This window comes from Aquarana catesbeiana, linkage group LG03, assembly GCF_042186555.1.
Source record: "Aquarana catesbeiana isolate 2022-GZ linkage group LG03, ASM4218655v1, whole genome shotgun sequence".
NCBI classification, from domain to species: Eukaryota; Metazoa; Chordata; class Amphibia; order Anura; family Ranidae; genus Aquarana; species Aquarana catesbeiana.
The window spans coordinates 572,999,442-573,025,138 of NC_133326.1; the positions used below are offsets into that span (position 1 = coordinate 572,999,442).

General features: G+C 41.0%; 1 protein-coding gene across 3 annotated transcripts in view; it reads right to left on the reverse strand.

The window, feature by feature from the left end:
* FBLN1 (fibulin 1) overlaps positions 1–25,697 on the reverse strand; it is a 154,060-nt gene that overhangs the window by 81,640 nt on the left and 46,723 nt on the right. For all 3 annotated transcript variants that reach the window (XM_073621913.1, XM_073621915.1, XM_073621914.1), the window contains exons 3-8: positions 12,717–12,852; positions 4,319–4,478; positions 2,399–2,461; positions 2,156–2,257; positions 1,199–1,336; positions 106–243 (exon numbers count right to left, since the gene is read on the reverse strand). In XM_073621913.1, the coding sequence (XP_073478014.1) occupies positions 106–243; positions 1,199–1,336; positions 2,156–2,257; positions 2,399–2,461; positions 4,319–4,478; positions 12,717–12,852 (737 nt within the window). The remainder of the gene's footprint in view (positions 1–105; positions 244–1,198; positions 1,337–2,155; positions 2,258–2,398; positions 2,462–4,318; positions 4,479–12,716; positions 12,853–25,697) is intronic.

Below are 25,697 nucleotides of genomic sequence, written 5' to 3' on the forward strand. Positions count from 1 at the left end.
ACAATAAAACCTGGAAGCTGATTGGTTACTATGCACAGCTGTACCAGTTTCTGATGTAGTAAATCCCCCCCACTATGTTGCATCAAAAAAAATTTGGGGACTTACCAATGCAGTTGCCAAGTGCATCCTGTATGAAGCCGGCACTGCACTGGAGTTTGGGTCTGCAGCGGAAGGACCCAGGTGTGTTTTGGCAGTTGAAAGTGGGAAGACAGTTGTGAGTTCCTGTTGCACATTCATCAATATCTGCAAATAAAAATATAATATTCATTTACAATATGATGGCAGCCATATTGCATAATTAAAGATTTCATTTATGTATTTGGTCCTGTCTCAACACTAGTTCACAGAGCAGCCATTAGACAGGCCTTGGAACAAACCATGCAGTTACGATCACAAACTCTCAAAGACAACCAATTACAATGTACGTTGCTCCCAATTTTCTCTGAGCCTTACAGAACATCTCCTCCCTATTTTATTGTAAAGGGAATGGGGGGGGGGGGTTTGTAGTCCTGTCTTATTGTAACAGTGCTTTTTCATCATTGATGCAGTACAGTATTGTCACTCTAGAACAGGAAGTGTGTTACTGGCAGGATTACCAGACAAAAGTACAGAAAAGGGCCTAAATAAGCATACAGGTGATTGAACCTTTCAGTGTAAATGCCATTGTCTTTTCGGTGCCAGGAAAATCCAAAAACAGCATACAGCCTCCCATAGACACGAATGGCTGTGCACTGCTGTAATTGGGTAAATGCCGGTGCTATCATAAACATAAGTATAGGCTACAGGCATAAGCAAAAATGTTTTCTATTTTATGTATGCATCCATACGCTATACTCATACTTGTGATAGCATTAGTGCATACCTGAGAACAGAAGCACATTTATGTCTTTGGGAGGCTGTACACTGATCCTGGATTTTCCTGGCAGGGGAAAGACACCGGCATTGGTGTTGAATGGGTTCAGTTGGGTTTTTGCAAGGGCCCTAAAGAAAACAAATGAAGTTTCCATATCTAATGACTGACACGATGCAGTATATTACGTTTTTTTTTTTTTTTGGTTTAGATGCACTTTACTCTTTTCTTCTCTCAGTAGTGACTGATGTTGTTAGCATGGCAAAGCCACATATGGAGTTACATTTTGCTACTAAACAACAGAACCCTTCTTCCCCGCTCTATATGGAGTCCTTGAGCTCATCATACCTTTACAGCTGTTGTCCTCTGTAAGTTCATAGCCTGTGCCGCAATTGATCTCTCTCTGGCAGCGGAAAGATCCCACCTGATTGATACAGATCTGCCCAACCTTACAGTTGTGTGTTCCCACGATACATTCATTAATATCTAAAAACAGAATAATACAACAAGCCTGGCAGTTATCAAGAGTTGCCAAAATGTTTAGATAGTTTACTGCTAAAATATTTAACCACTTTTACTTTCCTGTCAGGAAGGAAAAGAAAAGGAAAATATGACAGAAGGAAAGAGGAAAGAAAACTGGAAGGAGAAGGAAAAAGGAAAAGAAGATGAAAGCGGAAGAAAAGAAAAAGGAAATGGAAAGCATAGAAAAGGAAATACAAATAATAGAAAGGGAAATCAAACAAAAGAAAAGAAAAGAAGGGATAGAATATAAAATTAAAAGAAAAGGAAAGAAAGTAATGGAAAATAATAAAATGGAAGGAGGACAGAAAAGAAAAGAAATTGGAAAGGATAGAAAATAAAAAGGATAGAAATAAAAAGGAAATAGAGAGGGCAAAATAGGAAACGGAAAGAAAATGCAAAGAAAAGAAAGGGAAAAAAATAGCAATTAGAAAAATGAATATAAAGAGGAGGAAAAGGAAGGAATGGGAAAGGTCAGACAAGGAAAGGAAACAGAAAAGACAGAAAAAGAAGAAGAAAAAAAAATATAAAAGAAAATGAGAAAAATTGAAATAGAAATGTAGGCTAAAAAGAAATGGAAATGAAGGGAAAGAAAATGAACATGAATGGGGGAGGAAGGAACATGGAATGGAGAAAGGGAGTGGAAATGAAGGGGAAAAAAACTGAGAGAAAGGGGGAGGAAGAGATGATGCAACCTCTTCTTGGAAAGCTACGCTGTTGGCTCTGTTTTTTTAGTGTTAAAGCTGAAATTTATTACATATCCAATAGCTGGGTAAAATGTGTTACCTTCACATGTGACACCGTCTGGCTGAAGTTGGTAGCCAGCATAACATGAACAGACCACACTGCTGACAGTGTCACGGCACTGATGATTGCAAGGTCCGCCCCCTGGTGGAAGAAGGACAAAGAACTATGCATTACATATACCATTCCTACACTTAAAAGACTTCTCCACTGAAGATCTGCAGTTGATGCTGAAGTCATTCTAGGTGTTTCTCACAACCTCTACAATATCAGCTCTGTTCTTACCTCTGCAGCGATCACCCATAAAGATGTCTTCAGTATCAGAAAGTGGGATCGAGGGGTTGTTAGCTAGGGAGATAAAACAGCATTACTCAAGATCTGCTTGGTTTCAGTTATATATAAGGTATGCTTAAAAATACTTATTTTCCACCCAGTACAAAGCAACATAATAATAGGAGAACATTTGTGATTTGTGAGATCAATGTTGGAGATGAAAAGTGAACCCAAAGACTAAATGTTCACTTGACATTTAGTCAATAAAATAATGTAAGGAAGCAGGAGGGTTGGGGAAGTAGACAATTCACTCTTCCATACTGTATGTAAACTGCTATGGCAGAGCTAAAAGGTTAAAATAAACTTGTCACAAACCTAGGTAATTAATACTAAGCATATTATAAAAAAAAATGATAAACATAGCTTGTATTCAGAGTAAACCACAAAATGAACAATAGGTACAGAGATGAAGGTAGATGGCAAGTGTTACCATTTTCATGTCAATCTCCATCCTGTCTTCTGAGTTTCCATATTAGTCAAGGAAGCTATCTATAGCATTAAAGGACCAATAGAAAGAACCAACAGAAAGCTGTTTGCATAGGACCTTTCAAGATCTCCAATGGCACTGTCAGTGAGTGTATTGTGATAAATAATTGTACAACATGTATAGCCAAAGCTCATTATTAGTTTTGGACAAGGTAGGGAAGTTTAAACCCCTGTCCATTTATTTTTACTGTCTGTGTCCTGTACAGGATTTCTCCCTTAGGGTTGCCACCTGTCCAGGATTCACCTGGACAGTCCGGGTTTGGGACCATGTGTCAGGGTTTCAGTCCACCTGAAACCCGGACACATTATTCAGACAGGAATGTGGCTCAGAATAGGGCCTGACAGGAGGGAGAGGGGGCACCATGTGTACTATTCTCTTTGGAGTGTCCAAAGGTGTCCCAGGTCTGTTACAATCCTATAGTACAGTGGTCTCCAAACTGCAGCCCTTTGCTTGCTTTTATCCAGCCCTTGGGGCATTATTTATGTGCCCCAAGGGCTGGATAAAAATTACTGTGCACCGCTAAAGTGTTCGGGTTTGGCTTGAAGAAAAAGTGGCAACCCTATTCTCCCTTCAGTTCCTGTCTCAGCGGTGCAACAGGAAGGAAATGTCTACAAAGTAAGGGTGTTGCGGTGCTCACAATATCTCTGAAGGGTCTTTGAGAATATCCAGGATTCCTAGGACCTCCAGTACCTACATGATTTCTGCTGGGTGTTACAGGATTTTCAGAATTCCTAGCACCTCCAGTACTTACAGGATCTCTGCTGGGTCATCCAGGATGTTCAGGGTTCCTAGGATCCAGACTATCTCCAGGACTTACAGAGCTCTATGAAATGATGCTGGGCGTGTCTTCTGATCAGAAAGGTATTTAAGCTTCAGCCGTTGAAGTGGCTTGTGTTGTGTCTTATTACCACAAAAAGCACTTACATGCCTATTTTGATCTAGGTTTACTTAACTAATCTCTTGCTTGCCATCTACTCAGACCCTGCCTGGACCTGACTGATGTCTTGCTTGCTGCATACCTCAACCTCCCCTCATATCTAATTACTTTCCTGCCCTGACTCCTTGCAAACAGCCTCTGCATTTTAGCCTTTCCATTACAGCCTCTGCTTGGATGGGTGATCCTGAGGGCTTCAAACTGGTACCAGGATGTGGCCCTCAGGATCGCCCCTCCAAGGGCAGGCTGCAATGAAAAGAAGCAAGCTGGTGACTATTAAGATCTTCAGCCCATCATCCCTTGCAGGGTGCTCTGGTGAATACCAACTGTTACTTAGACCCTACACCTTGGATGAGCCAGCGTCCCCTTCCAGGGGGTACCATAACAAAGAATCTAACCAGTTGGGTTTTGAATTATAATTTGTTATTGTCCTGTAGTTGGAACACTCTACCTTCATCGTGGTTGGGGGAGGGCATATCAGGTCCATCATGACCTTTGACACAGCATGCCCGGAAGACAAGGCTGCACTGGTAACCCAGGAATAAGCTCTGCTCACAGCTCCGGCCCTGCACCTGGGCCATTCTCCCGAGCAAGCAGCAGTTGCAGCATCTCTGAGGAAACAAATCAAGACAGGAATGAACTATAATAGCTGTGGTATTGACTCGTTATTTTAGGTTGGTACACCGGCAGAGAATACATTTTAGTTCACATATGCATTCCCTCAAAAGTCATTAAAATATACAGTTGTGTGAAAAAGTATTTGCCCCCTTTCTGTTTTTTTATTTTTTTGCATATTTGTCACACTTAAATGACTCAGATCATCAAACTAATTTTATTATTAAACAAAGATAACCCGAGTAACTACAAAATGCCATTTTATAAATGGTGGTTTCATTTATTAAGGCAAAAAATCTGTCCAAACCTGCCTGGCTTTATGTGAAAAAGTAATTGCCCCCTAAACCTAATAACTGATTGTGCCACCCTTGGCGGCAACAACTGCAATCAAGCGTTTGCGATAACTGGCAATGAGTCTTTCACATTGCCGTGGAGCAATTTTGGCCCACTCTTCTTTGCAGAATTGTTTTAATTCAGCCACATTGGAGGGTTTTCCAGCATGAACGGCCTGTGTAAGGTCATGATACAGCATCTCAATTGGATTTAAGTCCGGGCTTTGACTAGGCCACTCCAAAACCTAAATTTTGCTTTGTTTGAACCATTTGGAGGTGGACTTGCTGTTGTGTTTCGGATCATTGTCCTGCTGCATAACCTAAGTGCACTTGAGCTTGAAGTCACAAACTGATGGTCGGACATTCTCTTGAGGATTTTCAGGTAGAGCTCAGAATTATGGTAAGCCTCATGCCCTGTACACACGGTCGAATTTTCCGACGGAAAAAGTGCGATCGGATTGTGTTGTTGGAAATTCCAATCGTGTGTGGGCTCCATCGGACTTTTTCCGTCGGAATTTCTGACACACAAAGTTAGAGAGCAGAATATAAAATTTTCCGACAACAAAATCCGATCGTTTAAATTCCGATCGTGTGTAAACAAATCCGAAGCACAAAGTGCCACGCATGCTCAGAATAAATGAAAAGACGAAAGCTATTGGCTACTGCCCCGTTTATAGTCCCGACGTACCGCGTTCAGAACGATCGGATTTTCTGACAACTTTGTGCGACCGTGTGTATGCAAGACAAGTTTGACCCAAAATCTGTCGGAAAAATCCGACGGATTTTGTCGTCTGAATGTCCGATCAATGTCCGATCATGTGTACAGGGCATTATTGTCAATTATGGTAAGCCGTCCACGTCCTGATGCTGCAAAGCATCCCCAGACCATCACGCTACCACCACCAAGTCTGACTGTTGGTATGATGTTCTTGTTATAAAATGCTGTATTAGTTTTATGCCAGATGTAACGGGACACACATCTTCCAAAAAGTTAAATATTTTCTCAGTCCACAGAATATAAGTCTTAAAGTCTTGAAGTCTCTCTAAATGTGAGATGAGCCTTTGTGTTCTTTTTGGTCAGCAGTGGCTTTGGCCTTGGAACTCTCCCATGGATGCCATTTTTGCCCAGTCTCTTTCTTATTGTTGAATCATGAACACTGATCTTACCTGAGGCAAGTGAGGCCTGCAGTTTTTTAAATGTTGTTTTGGGTTCTTTATGACCTCCTGGATGAGTCGTCGTCATGCACTTGGAGTAATTTTTGTAGGGTGGCCACTCCTGGGAAGGTTCATCACTGTTCCAAGTTATCTCTATTTGTGGATATTGGCTCCCCCCCCGTGGTTCACTGGAGTTCCAAAGCCTTAGAAATGGCTTTGAAACCCTTCCTACATGTACATCACTTTGTTTCTAATCTGTTCTTGATTTTTTTTAGATTGTGGCATGGTGCTTCACTTTGTCGGACAGCTTCTATTTATGTGATTTCTTGATTCAACAGGTCTGACAATAATCAAGCCTTGGTGTGGCAAGTGAAATTTAACTCAGCTTTCCAAAACATTGTGGTTAATCACAGTTCATTCATGATTCAGCATTGGAAGGGGCAATTACTTTTCACACAGCTGTATATATGGCCAGAAATTTGTTTTCTTTTACAGAATTTCATTGATCTGAGATAAAATAGATGGAGTACAAAATGGTTAGGTTGGGGTAACAAAATAACAAGTACCGCAAAACAAGGTTTCCATGTTAGAAGTTACAAAAATAAATAAATAAATCGGAAAATCAATTTAAAGACCCTGGATAAAAGCTGCAATCTATATCCAAAATGTGATCACAACAAATGAAGCCAGGATCTAAAGACAATGCAATGTAATTACATATTTCCCATGAGTGATAGACTATAATTGTGCAGAACGAAAATTTGTTTAGTTTCAGAACCATTTTTTAAGGTTACATTTTTCTAATGGATTTGAAGTATTCAAATCAGCTTCATATCAAAAATATTGATTAATCTGAATTCATTGTGAAGAATATCTGGTCCTATTCTATTTGAAATTCAAATTTTGGAAGACAGCTATATTCTCTCTTTTTTAGTCTATTCCATATTTTCTATTCTATTCCTTTATTTTCTATTCTATTTTATTCTATTCTATTTTATTCTATTCTTTTCTAAATTCAAATTTCAGAAGACAGCCCTATTCTATTCAGTTCCAAATTCAAATTTCGGAAGGTGTCTATATTCTTTTTGTTCTTTTTTTTCTATTCTATTCTATTTTGTTTATTTCATTCTTTTTTATTATATTCTTTTCAAAATTCGAAATTCGGAAGACGTCTATAATCTTTCAATTTTATTCTATTCGAAAATTGAAATTTGAATTTCAGAATATGGCTATATTCTTTCTATTTTATTTTATTCTAATCTATTCCATTCTTCTATAATCTTTTTTATTGTTTTATTTTCTATTCTAGTCTTTTCTGTTCTCTGCCTTTACTTTCTATTCTATTTCATTCTTTTATTTTATTTTTGAGTCTATTCTATTCTATTCTGTTTTGCTCCATTCTTTTCAAAAATCAAATTTTAAAAGACAGCTATATTCCAATACATACAGTCTTTAAAGGAAATCAGCAATAGTCAGCAATATGTTTTTATTTTGAATTTGTTTTCAATTTTGATTTTCTTGTCGAATTTGTTTCGAATTTAGATACAGTAATTTGTTATTTAAGGCGAAATTCTGTTCCGTTATTTCAGATCCGTTAAAATCTGTCACCAATTCGAATTTGATACACCGGAATCTCTGAATAACGAAAATTTTGTTTGAATTTCGATTCTGAATTAAACAAACCACACATATCTAATAATTAAAATGTGGCCACAAGGATCAAAATATTCGCTAATGTCACCTAGGAAGTGGCACCCTGTCAGATTTTTGCCACCCGATCAGTGCCGCAGGCTATAGCTGGCAGCGCTGATCAGTGTATTCTGATGGTGGGGAGGTCTTCTTCCTCCCAATTAAATACAATAGCTCAGTGGAAGGATTGCCTTATCCCCCTCGAATGGGTGGATGCGGAAGTCAAGTACATTTTTTTTTCAACCCGTTGGCTGAACAGAAAAAAAAAAAAAATACTCATCTATGGGCTGCTTAAAATAAAATTTAAAGAAAAGGAAAGAACCTAACACCTTACCTTTTGTTCCAGCAGAGTAATCCTTTGACCAGTGCAGGGCATGTGACCAGCATCACAGCACTGGTCAAAGGTCTCTGCCAGCAGATCCTAAGCTCACCACACAAGTTACAATATGATTATACAATCTCCTTTTTTTTTTTGTACAAAGGTGGTAACATGTATTGGTGACCCTTAAAGGGCTGAGGCTCAGTTAGGACAGAGCTTGGACCATGGAAAAGCATTAGTGAGCAATGCCTTCTCAAACTGAATGATCTGCTCTTCCTTAAGTAGCATGTATAACCCAGGAACGTGCGGTGAGGTCAGTGGCTGGTGAGGCACTGGCTAGTATCATAGCCAGATACACACAGGTTACATAGGCTGCGATTGTTAGAGCGAGAGCAATAATTCTAGCACTAGACCCCCTCTGGGACTCTAAACATGTAACTGTGAAAAGCGTCACCTATGGAGATTTATAAGTACTGAAATTTGGCGTAATTCCACAAGTGTGCGCAATTTCTAAAGTGTGACATGTTAGGTATCTATTTACTCTGCGAAATATCATCTTTCACATTATATAAAAAATCAGGCTAACATTAGTGTTTTTTTTAATTTTTATTCATGAATATTCTGCGCAAATACCGTGTTGCATAAAAAGTTGCAATGACCACCGTTTTATTCCCTAGGGTGCTAAAACAATATATATAATGTTTGGGGGTTCTGAGTAATTTTGTAGGAGAGAAGTGTAAGAATTGGCCTGGGTGGATAGGAGTTAATTACCATAAGTAAGTAATATACAAATAATTATTATATACAGTGGGGACAGAAAGTATTCAGACCCCCTTAAATTTTTCACTCTTTGTTGTATTGCAGCCATTTGCTAAAATCATTTAAGTTCATTTTGTTCCTCATTAATGTACACACAGCACCCCATATTGACAGAAAAACACAGAATTTTTGACATTTTTGCAGATTTATTAAAAAAGAAAAAACTGAAATAACACATGGTCCTAAGTATTCAGACCCTTTGCTGTGACACTCATATATTTAACTCAGGTGCTGTCCATTTCTTCTGATCATCCTTGAGATGGTTCTACACCTTCATTTGAGTCCAGCTGTGTTTGATTATACTGATTGGACTTGATTAGGAAAGCCACACACCTGTCTATATAAGACCTTACAGCTCACAGTGCATGTCAGAGCAAATGAGAATCATGAGGTCAAAGGAACTGCCTGAAGAGCTCAGAGACAGAATTGTGGCAAGGCACAGATCTGGCCAATGTTACAAAAAAATTCTGCTGCACTTAAGGTTCCTAAGAGTACAGTGGTCTCCATAATCCTTAAATGGAAGACGTTTGGGATGACCAGAACCCTTCCTAGAGCTGGCCGTCCGGCCAAAACTGAGCTATCGGGGCCTTGGAGAGAGAGGTAACGAAGAACCCAAAGATCACTGTGGCTGAGCTCCAGAGATGCAGTTGGGAGATGGGAGAAAGTTGTAGAAAGTCAACCATCACTGCAGCCCTCCACCAGTCGGGGCTTCATGGCAGAGTGGCCCGATGGAAGCCTCTCCTCAGTGCAAGACACATGAAAGCCTGCATGGAGTTTGTTAAAAACACCTGAAGGACTCCAAGATGGTGAGAAATAAGATTCACTGGTCTGATGAGACCAAGATAGAACTTTTTGGCCTTAATTCTAAGCGGTATGTGTGGAGAAAACCAGGCACTGCTCATCACCTGTCCAATACAGTCCCAACAGTGAAGCATGGTGGTGGCAGCATCATGCTGTGGGGGTGTTTTTCAGCTGCAGGGACAGGACGACTGGTTGCAATCGAGGGAAAGATGAATGCGGCCAAGTTCAGGGATATCCTGGACGAAAACATTCTCCAGAGTGCTCAGCACCTCAGACTGGGCCAAAGGTTTACCTTCCAACAAGACAATGACCCTAAGCACACAGCTAAAATAACGAAGGAGTGGCTTCACAACAACTTCATGACTGTTCTTGAATGGCCCAGCCAGAGTCCTGACTTAAACCCAATTGAGCATCTCTGGAGAGACTTAAAAATGGCTGTCCACCAACGTTTACCATCCAACCTGACAGAACTGGAGAGGATCTGCAAGGAGGAATGGCAGAGGATCCCCAAATCCAGGTGTGAAAAACTTGTTGCATCTTTCTCAAAAAGACTCATGGCTATATTAGATCAAAAGGGTGTTTCTACTAAATACTGAGCAAAGGATCTGAATACTTAGGACCATGTGATATTTCAGTTTTTCTTTTTTAATAAATCTGCAAAAATGTCAACAATTCTGTGTTTTTCTGTCAATATGGGGTGCTGTGTGTACATTAATGAGGAAAAAAAATGAACTTAAATGATTTTAGCAAATGGCTGCAATATAACAAAGAGTGAAAAATTTAAGGGGGTCTGAATACTTTCTATCCCCACTGTATTGTTTTTAAGGTATTTTTCAAAATATGTACTCAAGCAGGTGGCTTAACGGACAAATTACTGAAGTTTGCAGTTACAACTTCCAACCAGTAATTTCACAGTAAATAGATAAATAATAAAGTATTATGGTATAACATATAGAATATAAATATATGACTTAGCTTGAATATAACAGTACCTTTTCAACAGAATCAGTTTCTCCCTCTTAACTGTGTGAGGAAAAACATGGGATTGTAGGTAAATCTTATACACATAAACACATGTTTTTTCCTTGTAGTTAAAGTGATTGTAAGGGTTCGTTTTTTTTTTTTTAAATAACAAACATATCATACTTACCTCCACTGTGCAGCTCGTTTTGCACAGAGTGGCCTCGATCCTCGTCTTCTGGGGTCCCCCGACGGCTCTCGCGGTTCCTCCCCACATCAGATAACCCCCTAGGAGAAGCACTCTCTCAAGGGGGTTACCTTGTGGGCGCACTCCCGAGTCCAGCATTCGGCGCCTATAGATGTCGAATGTATGACTCGGCCCCACCCCCCGGCGCCCACGTCATTGGATTTGATTGACAGCAGCAGGAGCCAATGGCTGCACTGCTATCAATATATCCAATCAAGAGCCGAGAACCCCCTGCAGAGAGACAGCGCATCCCCGCCGGGGCTCAGGTAAGTAAAACGGGTGGGCTGGGGGGCCGGTCACTAACAGGTGTTTTTTCACATAGGATGCATAGGATGCATTAAGGTGAAAAAACGAAGGTTTACAATACCTTTAAGAGGGCTGGGCTGGAAAGGAACATTTGTATTTTATTCCCCTTCTATGACACTGCAGTAAGAGGCGTGCCTCCACTGCAGCATTTTTATTGGACAGCTGGGACCAATGGTACTTTACCATTGGTCCAAGACTCCAAGCTGTTCATTGAGCTCAGTGCCTCTGACAAGAAGTGAGGAGAGGCACTGTGAGCTCAACCTCTTAGTCCGCTGCAAACAGAGTGTGCCAGCTTGTATTAAAACTGGCCGCTCTGTATGTAGCTTCTGACAGGTTGCGCAAGGAGCCCCATATCTCCGGAACCATATCTCGTAGGAGCCCCAAATTTTTACCAGTGGTGGGGTAGGACTTAGGCTACAAACCCCCTATACCCCAGTTCACCGAGCTACAACCCTCGAAGCTCGATTGCCTCACCTGCCTCCCCTGACTGCACATCCCTGGTATAACCAGTCTAAGAGGGAGTGGAAAAATGCATAGTAATTTTTACCATTAGTGGTACCTGGATATGCTAGTTTTCAGTAGGATATTGGGTATCTGTGAGATACCAACATACCAGTTACAAGTTAGTGGTTCTCTGACCCAGCCAATGAAACCATATCGCCTAGATGACATGTAAATATCAAGATCTCCAGCACAAAAGATGATGCTAGTGGATCCCCGGCTAACAGGGACACATGAGGGCAAAGCTTAGCTACTCTAATGAGCATATTGATTCATACAATCAACCTAGTGTTTTACCATGGTATGCTGTTGTTAATTGTTTTTGATCAGTAATAAACATATTTTACATTATCATGCTCTCCACGATTTAATATATAAACAATATATGCTATTCTGTGCTTCCACTTGTTACAATGCCCTGTCTATGGACAATGTAGAGTGCCAGCTCTGTGTCAATCTCCTGATATTAGTCTCCCATGATACTCTAGCAGACTTGGTGACCACTGCCTTGGCACGGATCACATGCTTGACTTTTTGCCAAATACAGGATTTCCCTGACTGCACTACAAAGACATAGCGGCTGCTGTCGAAACTGGCCCCAGTATGTGTATATACATATGTGGGATAATGACCTTTGATTGATTGTAAGTACCTTGAGGGCAAGGACTGATGTGAATATGGTATATAAATTGCTGTGTATATTGTCAGCACTATATAAATACCTGTTAATAAATACTGCATCCATCCATTGATTTGCTTAGAGGACAGTATGAGCTGCGCTGCAGCTTGTTCTTTTATATACCCACTAGGGGGCACTATGATGTAACAAAACATTTACAAGGAAATTACTGCAAGTTTTGTACAATTGTAAAATGACTCAACAATAGGTTGCAGCCAGCTAAAGAGCCACAGCAAGTGAGAATAAGCAGCCAATAGCAACACTGGATTGTACAATGGTGGGAAGAGAGTGTGTTACAGAGTCCACTGTGGGCTGGAATGTCAAGGCCCATGTTAAAGGAAAAACATACAAAAAGTTATCCCCTCGAAATAAAGATAGACTGGACTGGTTAGGCTGTAGAGAACAAAAACCCGGGTAACATCTCACCTTCACAAACCTGGATTCACAGGTAGCATTTTCCTGCTCATTGATGTCACAGGAGTCCTTCTCATTGGCGATGGTTATGCCAGTAGTACAGTGCAGTTCCTCCAGCTGATTAATGCAACATTGCTCTTGGGTTATTCTAAGAAGAAAGCAGCAAATTAAAGACTACCCTGTTGTCTATCTATTAATTTTAACAGAAATCTTCCCATTGGATTGTATGTGCATTTAAAACATTTCATGCATGCTGTATACCTCTCTTTCATAGAAAAGCCCTGAGACTGCTGCTGGGTCCTGCTGTTTGTCGGTCGGTCCCACCCAGGTGTGTTACAAGAGCGAATAACACACCTGGGTGGGAACGGAGCGCACTCTCTGTGACCCTAGCCCACCCTATTTTGAAGCCTATCAGATCCTGGATCCTGGGGGGGGGGCAGCGCCCGTGCGCCCTTAATGGACGTGACGCCCCTGCCCAGCAGAGTCAGAGCCATCACTCCCAGGGTCCAAGGGTTGCTACATATAAGTTTATGTAGATAGTTGAATGTAACAAAAATGGAAATTGAAGTTCCATACCACTACCAAGAGGTCCAGATACAACTTTATCCCAATAAAAGTCACAGGGACAGTCCAAAAAGTATCTAACATGTTTTGGGGGGGCCACGAGTTCCCCCTTCATCAGGGCTTGCTTGATAACAATGTGAATAGACTAGAAGTGAACTAGACCTTAACTGTTACCTTTTTTGCAAAAACAAGTCTTTTCAGCAGCTGGTTTGGCAACAACCTGGTAGCAATCACATTGGAAAAAATAACATTAACTCTTTCACTGCCAGAACCTTTTTTTTTTTTTTTTTTGCACACATGTTTAAAAAATCATTTTAGACCTGAAGATTACACAAAACTTATAAATATTATAAATGTTCTGAAAGCAATTACACAAATTTAGTAAAATATAAAAGACGAGGTTTCACTGAGTAAATAGATACCCAACATTCCAAGCCTTAAATTTTTGTGCTCCCATGAAATGGCGTCAAACTATTTTCTATAGGTGACACTTCAAAAGCCCCCTATAGGTATCAGTTTAGTGTTACAGAGGAGGTCTTGTGTTAGAATTATTGCTCTGACTCCTACGTGCATGGCGATATGTAATGTGTGTATTGCAATCAACGTTTTCACACATAGGCGCCCTTACGCATGCGTTTACGTTTGTGCGTGTGTATATGTGGGGGTGGGGGGGCTCGTAATTTTTTTTGGGGGGGGTTGTGCTTGGGTTTAGCTTTATTTTTTTGCAAAAAAGAAAAAAACAACTTTTTTGTTACTTAACTTTTTTTTTCATCACATAAGGGACAAAAGGTGTGATGTTTTTTAGGTGACGGGTTCTTTTTATTGAGATATGTAGGGTCTCCCCTTGTGCTCCACTAAATGTTTTGCAATGCAGATCGCATTGCAAAACATTATTTCCTGGCTGAGCTAGCTGGGGACACAGAGAGCTTGACCCGGAAGTGACGTCAGAGATGTCACTTTCTGGGTCGCAAGAAGAAGGGGAGGGGAGCGAACGTGTGTCCACTCTTCTCCTTTCCCTGCCAGCCGCCGGCACCCGCCATGGAGCTCCTGGGCCCGCAGATGGGCAAGTGGAGCCCAGTAAGCATGGCGGGCTCGGCGGCGGGTGGTGGCGCTGGTACTAGGGGGGTGTGAGAGCAATGTGACTGCAGCGAATGCTCTCACCTGACAGGAAGGGGTCTGCCTGTCAGTTCTACACAAAATCCCGGTGGCTGCAGCCACTGGATTGTGTTTACTACCCCCCCCCCCCCCCCCCCCCCCCCCGCTGTCAGGTGGGTACGACATACGAACCCAGCAGCGAAAGGGTTAAAGTGTTACTAAACCCAGGACTCTACATTCACTATATCTGGTCTCCTACAGTACACAGAGCATGGAAATGCAATTATTTTAGTAAATATAAACTACTAAATACCTTTTCTCATCAGCAGTATACAGCAGTCTTGTGACTTCTATCAATGGCTTCCTAAAGCTTGTAGGGGGAGTTTTCATTCTACTCTGATTGTCCTATGAGGCTGCATGACTCCTGACCCTCTGTCTGGACAGTGATGATTAGCCCTGTGTCAATCACATGCATCCTCAAAAGAAAAAAAAACTCTCTAGCAATACACACCAAATTGAGCATGTGCAGCTTGCTCCCAAGGCTCTGTACTGTCAGGAGATGGACTGGGGACAGTGAAAGAAGGGGAGGATCAAAGAAGACAGGATCAAACAGCCTTTTTACACAATGCAGAGGATAACCCCCTTCAGGTTCCACAGTGAGTATAATAAGCATGTTTTACTGCATATACAGACTGATTTTGCAGTTGTGGGTTTAGTAACACTTTGAAGGTCTAGTTCACTTATAGTCTATTCACATTGATTTCAGTCAAGCCCTGATGAACGGGGTGCTTTTGGATCCCCAAAATGCTTTGGATACTTTTTAGATTGTCCCCCTGACTTTTACTGTAATAAAGTTGAATCTGTACCTCATAGCAGTGATGTGGCGCTTCATTTTCTACTTTTGGTAACTCATACTACAGCCAAGGAGACCGTGGGCATGCTCTGGGGTGTAGAAACTGCCTGCCCGAGGTGAGGGCTTTGACATACAAGAATTGACATATGGAATTTTCGAGGGACACTGCAAACAAGAATTTTAAATATTTGATTTTTATGTGCTTTCACCTACAATTTTTTTATACTGGTGTCAGGGTCTCTTTAAAAGGAAGACATTGTATACATTAGGAGAAAGTATTCATGTCATGTTGCCCTGAATAATTAAGCTGCAAGAGTACTTACAAGTAGACCTAAAATTATCTTAATAAAACATGCAGACCCAGTCAAATTACATTCTAGATGTTTCTCAAACTTTTTTCAGTCAAGGCACCCTTTTAAATTATGCACAATCTCAAGGCATTCCATTTTAAATTGTAAAAACGAAATGAATAGTTTTATAATATGCAGGAACATCTACACACACGTAGGACACCTAAATTTAGAGGTAATATGACCCCAGTGCTGATGGAGATGGGCAGGGAGGGGTGAACAAGGATGGTGTGCAGGCACCTGAGATCCACCTTATCAATTGATGACATCACTGGTTGTTAGGACAGCGGTGGCTAGAAGGTTGTAATGGTGCCCAATGAAAACCTGTGGTTTTGTTTAACTAAAAGGCAGGCTCAATGTTTGTTGTACAATTTTTGGGAATTTTGCTGCTTTATAGCTATTCCCCCAGCAGCTACATTAATTACATTATCATTTTACCTTGCATTAGACCTTGTCATTTAGCTCATTGACAAAACAGAAGAAGAAGTGGCGGGGAAGCATTGCAAGGTGAATATAAGTGGAAAAGGAAACTCCGCTCCAGGTGAGTGATGAGAAACAGATGAGCAGATGAGCTGGGGAAAGGACTCCTCCTATGGGTGCATGCCTCGGCTCGCCGGCCGTGCACAATACTAAGAAGAAGAAATGGATGGCTGCACACTAATACCGTAAAGTCCCTTTATTCTTCAGTCATAAAAACATAAAATAACACCACAGGATGATAGCAGAACAATAGCAGGTAGACGCGTTTCACACAGTGACCCTGTGCTTACTCATTACCAATGAGTAATGAGTAAGCACAGAGTCACTGTGTGAAACGCGTCTACCTGTTATTGTTCTGCTATCATCCTGTGGTGTTATTTCATGTTTTTATGATTGAAGAATAAAGGGACTTTACGGTATTAGTGTGCAGCCATCCATTTCTTCTTCTGAATATAAGTGGGGCAGGAGGTAGACTTAAAGAACAGACCCTGTCATTTTGCCCTATATGGTCAAATGTGTCTCCTTAAGTCTGGCACTACATAGATGTTTTTTTGTTTTTTTTGATCAGCAGGCGCGCTAATCGATAAGAACAAATGGATTCCCCCATCCACACAAGCAAGGTGCTGAGCTATTGGTTTCTGACAGCGGGGACTCCTCTGCTGTCAGAATACATCGATCAGCAATGCAGCCAGTTGGCTGCAGACACAGATTGAATAAATGTTTTCCCACTTTCCTTTTCGAGAGAAGGCGATCCTTACATGGTCATAGATGGATCAAAATTTAGCCAGTCACTGCTGAACCAGCTGAATTTCGATGCATCTATGGCTAGCTTTGGATGCCTTCTAAACAACACTAAAAACCTTCAGTATTGAAATCTGCAGTGCTGGTCTTTCCTATTTAAATTTTTTGCCAGCACTTCAAAAGCTTTCACAGTCCTCAGATTGGACACTGCGTCTGGCGATCACATGGCTGCCGTAATCCCCCCCCACACACACACACACACACACACACACACACACACACACATGGATCCTCTTTCATGTCTGACATTCACTCCTGTGGGAGCTCCAATAAATAAAGAAAAATTTCCTTAACTGCTCTGCTGGGAAGTCTTCACTTCCTCCCTGTTTGGCCTATAAATGTGGTTTGTTTAGCCAAAGGCTGTAAAAAGATTCTTTTTATGAATTGCCAGAGTGCCCACATCTTATCCAGATATCTCTGGCTGATAGGATTCTATTAAAATCCGGGACTTTAATGTTAAGATTGTAATAACATGTCTGAAAGATTTACGAGGGTCAGCAAATAGACCTCAGGGTAGCAGATGACTAGGAGCCAATATGAACCTTTTATTATAAACTGATGAAAATTAAACTGAGTTTCTAGGGTTCCTAGGCTTTTGAAGCGTCGCCTATAGATCAGTAGAATATCCTTCCAGTGGATTTTTGTAAATTGGGGATGCTTTTACATAAATATGGAGGTTTCAGTGACAGCATGAGTCTTTTATCAGCAGCGTAACATAAAAAACAGTGAAGGTCTTTTGTTACAAACTTCGCCATGTAACACAAACACAGAAAAAGTGAACTTACCTTAAAGCTTACCTTTGATCAGCGTATACAAAATATTTTAAACCTCCCTCCCCTCGTTCCCCCGGTATATTGAAAATCAAATGCTTGCTTAGTTTATGAAGAATATAACAAGTTTATTTGGCAGCTGCCCTTTTCTTCATTCCCACTTTAGCTCTAGAATACAATGCTGACCGCAGGTCCTGCATTGTATGTAATGATGTTGGCAAGTAGACTTCTGCATGACTGGAGAACAGGAGCCACTTCATGGCACCTGGTCATATAATGGAACTGGCAGTGAGAAAGCCTGAGGGTCTGAAAAGAATTTAGGTCATATTGTCTATTATATATCCCCAGACTAAAAGAGCACTAATACAGTATATATCATTTTTGTAAGCTGACTGAAGTTTAGTTTTAAACTGAAGCTGCCAGGCTATCACACCCCACAGAGATCTTCATCTGGACAATTTCCACCTAGTGTAGTCCACAGCAGATGAGTTGCTAAGAATCCAAATTATTCCCTGGAGGATGTAATATTCAAGAAGTGTCAGCGGTTTAATCTTGAGCTTATTCCAATCACCTAGTACAGACTCCGCAGTACATGGCTAAGAAGGATATGGCCTTTGTTAGGGTCTGCCAGAAGCCAGCCTCTTCCCACTGTGTTGGGGTACTGTACCTATCTAATACTTCCACACAGTGCACATTTGTTGTGCAGACTGCCCTGTGTACAGCACAGGGGTTCCCAACCCCCGGGCCATGGACCGTCACTGGTCCGTGGCCTGTTGGTAAGCGGTGCGCCACACAGCAGCAGGTGAGTGGCGACCACGCTCTGTGACAGTCCTGTCATGGACCGCAGCAATGCTATTAAGTGGCCTGTGTCTATTCTCCCAGGTCTCCTGCCCAGCCGCCGATGTCATTCTATCAGCAGGGGAGGGGGCAGGAGAAGCTGCAGATCGGGACAGAGAGCGGAAGACTTTTTATATTAACATGATTGGCAGTTTGTCAGCTCCCGCCCTCCATCCAGATCTGCAGCTCCAGGAGACTTGGGAGAATAGACACAGGCTAACTGCAACTGCCCTGCAGAAGGTAAGACTGTGGAGGGGGAGGAAGAGATTGGAGGGGGCACTGTGTTGTTTAAGAGGAAAGAGGGGGGGGGTGACTGTAAGGAGGACTGTGAAGGGGTGAGGGGGGCATGACTGCAAGGAGCACTGTGATGGGGGGCCATGACTGCAAGGAGAACTGTGATGGGGGCCATGACTGCAAGGGGCACTGTGATGGGGGGCCATGACTGCAAGGAGGACTGTGATGGGGGGCCATGACTGCAAGGAGAACTGTGATGGGGGCCATGACTGCAAGGGGCACTGTGATGGGGGGCCATGACTGCAAGGAGGACTGTGATGGGGGGCCATGACTAGATAGAGCACTGTGATGGGGATGCATGATTGCAAAGAGGCACTGTGATGGGGGAACTGTGACATAAAGGGCATCATTACAGTGCAATTCCCTTTATATAACATTGTCTCTTTACAGCATAGGCTACACCAAAAGCAGTCCCTGGTACCAAAACGATTGGGGACAGCTGGTAAAGCACATTTCCACCTACAATGGCCACTGCAATATCATGTAAATTCTGTACTCATGACATTCTTCCCCAAGATGTCACCAGAGCCCATAGAGAAGGACACACTAGTCCTCATCAAGGTTCCTTCTAGTGGCAGCATCAGCGACTAAATTACAAATTATTTAAAAGTGGTCATCTGACCATTGCTTCATCCCAAGACAAAGGGGAAGTTCTGGTGTCCAAGCTTGTTGTACTCAGTGTACTAAATCACCATAGAAATGGATTGCCTGGAAAATTTCGATAAGAATTTTAGGGATCCAGTCAGCGATATCTCACTAAAGTCAGCCATAGATGGTGCGATTTTCTTTCCTGCAATCAGGGACAGGCAAACATAAGAGTGGAAGGGGTTCTCCGGGTGGTATCACTGCTACCCTGGTGTTGCTGACTACAGCTCGTCTTGACTTTTGCTTTCTTTCTGCTCCTGTGGGTTCCTGTATTCCACCCGTGTGCCAGCATTCTTCAAATTCTGGTCTGAGCATCCCAGTAGTATCCAAACCATTCAGACCATCTACAGATCATTTGATGTGTCTGGATCCACAACAGACACCCATGCCATTTCTCATCCAGCTACTTCCTGTTATGCCAGGAAGTATTGGATGGGATGTGCAAGGGAACCCCTCATCTCGGCCTCTACACCTGAGGTCTGAAGGTGCAGGAACTTGGGCTGATCTGAGGTCTGAAGGTACAAGAACTGGCCCTGATCTGAGGACTAATGGTGCATACACTTGGACTGATTTCAGGTCTGAAGGTGCAGCGTTTACGGCCAATCTAAGTTGTAAATATTGTACATGCATTGGGGCTGCACAGAGGTTGAAAGTCCATGCATTATGGCGAATCTGAAGTGTAAAGGTGCATGAATTGGAGCTGATCTGGGGTGTGAAGATATATGCATTGGAGATGATCTGAGGTCTGAAGGTTAATTAATTATTATACAACTACCTAATTGTTCACTAATGTTTGCCAAATATATAGAAAAGGATGCTAACCCCTAGGTTAGAAAATTGTCAGCTTTACATTGCTGTTTACCACTATAACAAAAAAGTATAAAATAAATGTATAAAACTATTGAAATTTTCTGATTTATTGTTTAGTCTTTTAAATAGCTCCAAGCTGTTTTTAGAGGACATTCTTCCTGCTCTTGTGCAACCCTTCTGTGTAAGGATGAGCAAAAATTTTGAGTTTTCACTTTTGCAAAATGTTTGCAAAAATCAAGACATTGGATTAAATGATGAAGATTTAATTATTGTGTTTTTGGTGTTATTGAAGGGTGCAATGGGCTTTCTGTGTCTCTTTAGGGTTACAGAAAGTGTCTGTCAACTATCCTGGACATATTCTTGTACCAAAAAATGCTAACACTAATGCTAACCCTAAACAATAACCTTAACCCTTTATTTATAAACAAAGTTATGTATATTTCATATCAGCACTGTCATGGCTACCTCATGGCTTTGTTAATAAACAAAGCCGTGTCATCCAGCATGGGGTCTCACAGATAGGAGCACTGCATAAAATACATAGCACTATCCTAGACAAAGCCCACAAACATGCACAGCGAAATTCACTAGCTCTATGCAGAAAGGATCATATTGGGAACTGAACCCAGGTCCCCATTGCTGGTTTCACATGCTGCTTACTGTACATCAACATTACCGTCAGTTTAAAGTACAGACTAAAGTAGGCGTAAGGGTCAGTGATTGCTGAAAAAGATATCTCCTCCAGCTCTGTCTGATAAATTAGACACTTCTAGACCTGCCCAAGCAGTAAGGTTAGTTTAGTCTGTAGCTGGACCACCGTCATATCTTTTCAGCACCAGAAATTCTTCACCTGGTTAAATAAACCTTTCATCACACACAAAGTACACTTCAGATGCCTAATCTGCAGGAAGTGATGAATGTACAGAAATCTCAGGTTACAAGATTTCAAGTGTTTTTTTTACAGTCTGATGACAGATTTAAAGATTGTTCGGCAAAGACTGCCTTTTAAAAATAAATACTCAAAAAGGACATGAATGTTGAGTAACCTTTGTTTACGAGATATATATCCTTGCTGGTTGTAAATTCCCAGTGTCTGATGGTCTTCCACATTGTGGTCATTCATCTGGGGAGCGATCATCTCTCAAATGGTCTATAGGGATACTGGTCCATTGGTTCCAATGCTTCTGTCCTGTGGCTTTCTTTGCTGCACTTTTATCCTTTTCTAGGTCTCCATGCTTGCCTTCTGCTGTTCTTTCCAGGCATCTACAGCTACACATTGTTTAAGTCCTCAGGCATGCTTTAGCACAAGGTTTGACTGGCAGCAACCTTCTTATAAAGCACAACAACTGAGAGTTGAGTTGGCCAGCACAGTATGCATTTGGCTTATGGATACTTTTTTTTTGCTTTTAGACTGTCCTTGTTGCTAACTTTGCCTGTCTGACCTTGTTTGAAGTCAACCCGCCTTGCCCTTTTTCCTGAACCCTGGCTCTAATAACTGTTTTACAGACAAATGCTCCCCAGATGAATGACAAACTGTGGACAACCTTCGGAAACCCAGCTGGGTAAATCCTTAACAGCTTAAAGTCATGTTTAGTGAAGCTTCAACTTATTCAGCAGTTGCGTTTACAATATATATTTACACTCTGGTATGGTTATGGCTGATTTGGCAAAGTTAGGTCATGTACAGAAAGTGGATTTGTCTAATGTATGCCAGAGCTTCATTTTACTTCCAGATAAAAGAACATCTCTACGACATTGACAAGGACCATGCCACAAACGTTGCACATCATTGGAAAGATACGTCTTGCCTTGTTATACAAGGCATTGACAAAATTAGGACACCACCGAGGGGGGGTGACAAATTTAGAATCTTATGCAGACGTGAAGTCCAATGGATTTTCTCTCTCAACACTAGACGACCCCTCGGGCTCAATTTGGAGTGGGATGTGTCACATTTTTATGAATAAAGGGAATAAATGATCGCGCTTACGGATCTGTCTTGGTTTGCTGCCTCCCCTAATATAGTCCCCCAAAGGGGTCTATAACCACAGATTGTATAAATAAAGAGGGGTGGTGGCGCTTCCTAGTTTGGGTAAAGGTGCCAAGTGTGAGAAAAAAGAAAAATTAATTTTTAATATTTAATATTAATATTCAGTGACCTATAAATACGTGACTGGTAAATGGGCTGTTATTTACTTAGCGAAGTGATCCTGCCAGAAACATAGTGAGTGTTTCCTATTGGTAAATATGCTTTAATGTGCAAATCTCCAAGTGTATGCTAGATAACTAGCTACAAATTGCCCGTCCTATATATTAGTACTAGTATAGACCATAATAGAGCACATACCCTCAATTATGAGTCATAAACAAAATATATATACGCAGTGAACACATGTGCAAAAAATAATGTAAACAAACAGATATTTTTACATAAATATCCGCCATGCCATTGCTGTCCGGGCTGCAGACTCCATTTCCCAGTGTGCCGCTGAGGGTGGCATGGCGGACAGCAATGACTGCGGAGTTTGATGAAGAAGTGGTGTTTGAGGAGCCAACCATAGAGATAACATCTACAGGAAGGTGGATTACCCCAGACCTTTGGATGAGTTCGGTGGAGCAACCTTGGTGGGCCTAAAGATAAGCGCAGTGCCCCCGTGGGGGCGAGGGGATCCGGTGAGTGGGGACACTTGAGGGGGAGCACGAAGTCACAAGTGGAATTGTCTGAACACCTACAGTCACTGAATTTTTTGAACATTCACAGTCACTGTGTTTATGTCAACGATTATGAATGGAAATTCAATTTACCTGATGAACTATTAGCTACACGCAGCAAGATTTGTTGGAATATTTGCACTTATTAATTTGGGATGTTAACCCCGAGGGGGGTTCCACATATAATTATGGACTATCACTAAGTCTTTATGTAAAAATATCTGTTTGTTTACATTATTTTTTGCACATGTGTTCACTGCGTATATATATTTCGTTTATGACTCATAATTGAGGGTATGTGCTCTATTATGGTCTATACTAGTACTAATATATAGGACGGGCAATTTGTAGCTAGTTATCTAGCATACACTTGGAGATTTGCACATTAAAGCATATTTACCAATAGGAAACACTCACTATGTTTCTGGCAGGATCACTTCACTAAGTAAATAACAGCCTGTTTACCATTCACGTATTTATAGGTCACTGAATATTAATATTAAATATTAAAAATGTATTTTTCTTTTTTCTCACACTTGGCACCTTTACCCAAACTAGGAAGCGCCACCACCCCTCTTTATTTATACATTTTTATGAATAACCGTACATGCTTCCTGCGTCTTCGCATACATATAAATGACTTTACCTGTAGTTTTTGTTATTCATACCCTCAGTAGTCCTCCATCTGGGATTTCACCAACATTAATCAGTTCCCCTAAATGTGTTATCGTTAGAAAGTTGCATCAGCCTGCTTATGCATTGTCTACAATTTACTATGTTCCATTGATATTTACATTATACATTTTTTACTGTTGATAGATTAGATATCCGGTTTTCAAAAACTCATATATTCTGCACTCCTGGTAGATTGGAAACACAATTTCCCAGGCCTAAGTTTTTTAGGCTTCAGCTTTATGCCATAACAAGTAGTAGCATTGTTTCAGCAGTTTGAGTGAGACTCCTCAAGAGAGACCCTTTTGAGTCTCCGAATGCATGGCATAATACAGTAAGGCTCGGTATAAACTATTTTGTCTTTTCCACCTTTCGGCTTTATTTATTATTTTTTGTCAGTCTCACTCTAGATTTGTGGTGTCTCTATAGCGGGCCGTGGTGTCCTGCAGCACGAGAAGTGAGACTTCGGGAATTTCTAATTGCATGGTATTATGCAGCAAGGCCGCCATAACAATATATAATATATAAAAAAACTAGTCTATCTAGTCAGATATACTAAACTATAGTCCCATTGACATCATTTTTTTTTGATAGTTAACTGTGATGTGCTGCAGCACTTCAAGTGAGACCCTTTCTAGTCTCCGAATACATGGCATAATGCAGTTAGGTTTGTTATAGACCATTTGTTTTTCTCGCCTCTCGGCTTTATTATTATTTTTGTCAATCCCACTCTAGATTTATGGTATTCCTATAGCGGGCCATGGTGTTCTGCAGCACGAGAAGTGAGACTTTGGGAATTTCTAATTGCACAGCACTATGTAGCAAGGTTTCCAAATACTCATACATTTTGCATTCTTGGTAGATGGGAAACACGATTCCCTAGGCCTAAGTTTTTTAGGCTTCAGTCTTATGCCATAGCAAGTAGCACTATATAAACTTTTTCAGCAGTTTGAGTGAGACTTTTTAAGTGAGACTCTTTTTGAGTCTCCGAATGCATGGCATAATACAGCAAGGCTTGCTATGGACTTTTTTGTCCTTTCTGACTTTTGGTTTTATTTTTGTCAGTCCCACTCTAGATTTGTAGTGTTTTAATAGCAAGCCGTGGCGTCCTGCAGCACGAGAAGTGAGACTTCGGGAATGTCTAATTGCATTATTATGTAGCAAGGCCGCCTTAATAATATATAATATAAAGAACTAGTTTTATCTAGTCAGATATACTAAGCTATAGTCCCATTGACATAATTTTTTGACAGTCAACTGTGATATGCTGCAGTACTTCAAGTGAGACTCTCTCGAGTCTCCGAATACATGGCTTAATGCTGTTAGGTTTGTTATAGACCATTTTGTTCTTTTTGCCTTTTGGCTTTATTATTTTTGCCAATTCCACTCTAGATTTATGGTATTCTTATAGTGAGTCATGGTGTTTTGCAGCACGAGAAGTGAGACTTTGGGAATTACTAATCGCATGGTACTATGTAGCAAGGCCGCCTTAATAATTCTTAATTTTTCTTTTGGATGTAGGTTTGGGCTTTGTTTGATGCAGATTCTACAACTACCCTACTATATCTGTGTGCGTTTGAGGTTACACTCTTTTGTGTTATGATTCAACTCAACCTATTTCAGCACATGGAGTGAGACTTATGGTTTCTATACATTTGCTGTTGTAGCATAGTTTGCCAGCACGTTGATCTATGTGGAAACTGCATTCATTTAATAGTTCATTCGGTTCTTTGTTTTGGTTCCTTTGTTTGGGTTTTTATATGTTTCCTATGTGGTTGATCACATATCTTTTCATTATTGACAGCATTGCTAACATGACATTGTCATGGGAGTTTAATATCAACAACAATGGATATTTATTTATACTTTTTTGTGGTTCATCTGGTGTCTAATCCATTTTCATGCTTCTGTTTGTTTGTTTTTTACTGTTTTTTCTTTTTAGAAAGTAAAGACTTATCTGACATCAGTGCTTTGGATGCGATGCTACATGTTTGATACTTTTGACACATTTGTAACCACTCTCTTGGGTAGTTGGACCGACCCCTTTTTCAGATCTATGTATATATTTTTCACTGCATATTTTTTTGTCAACTCTCTCGTCTATAAAATA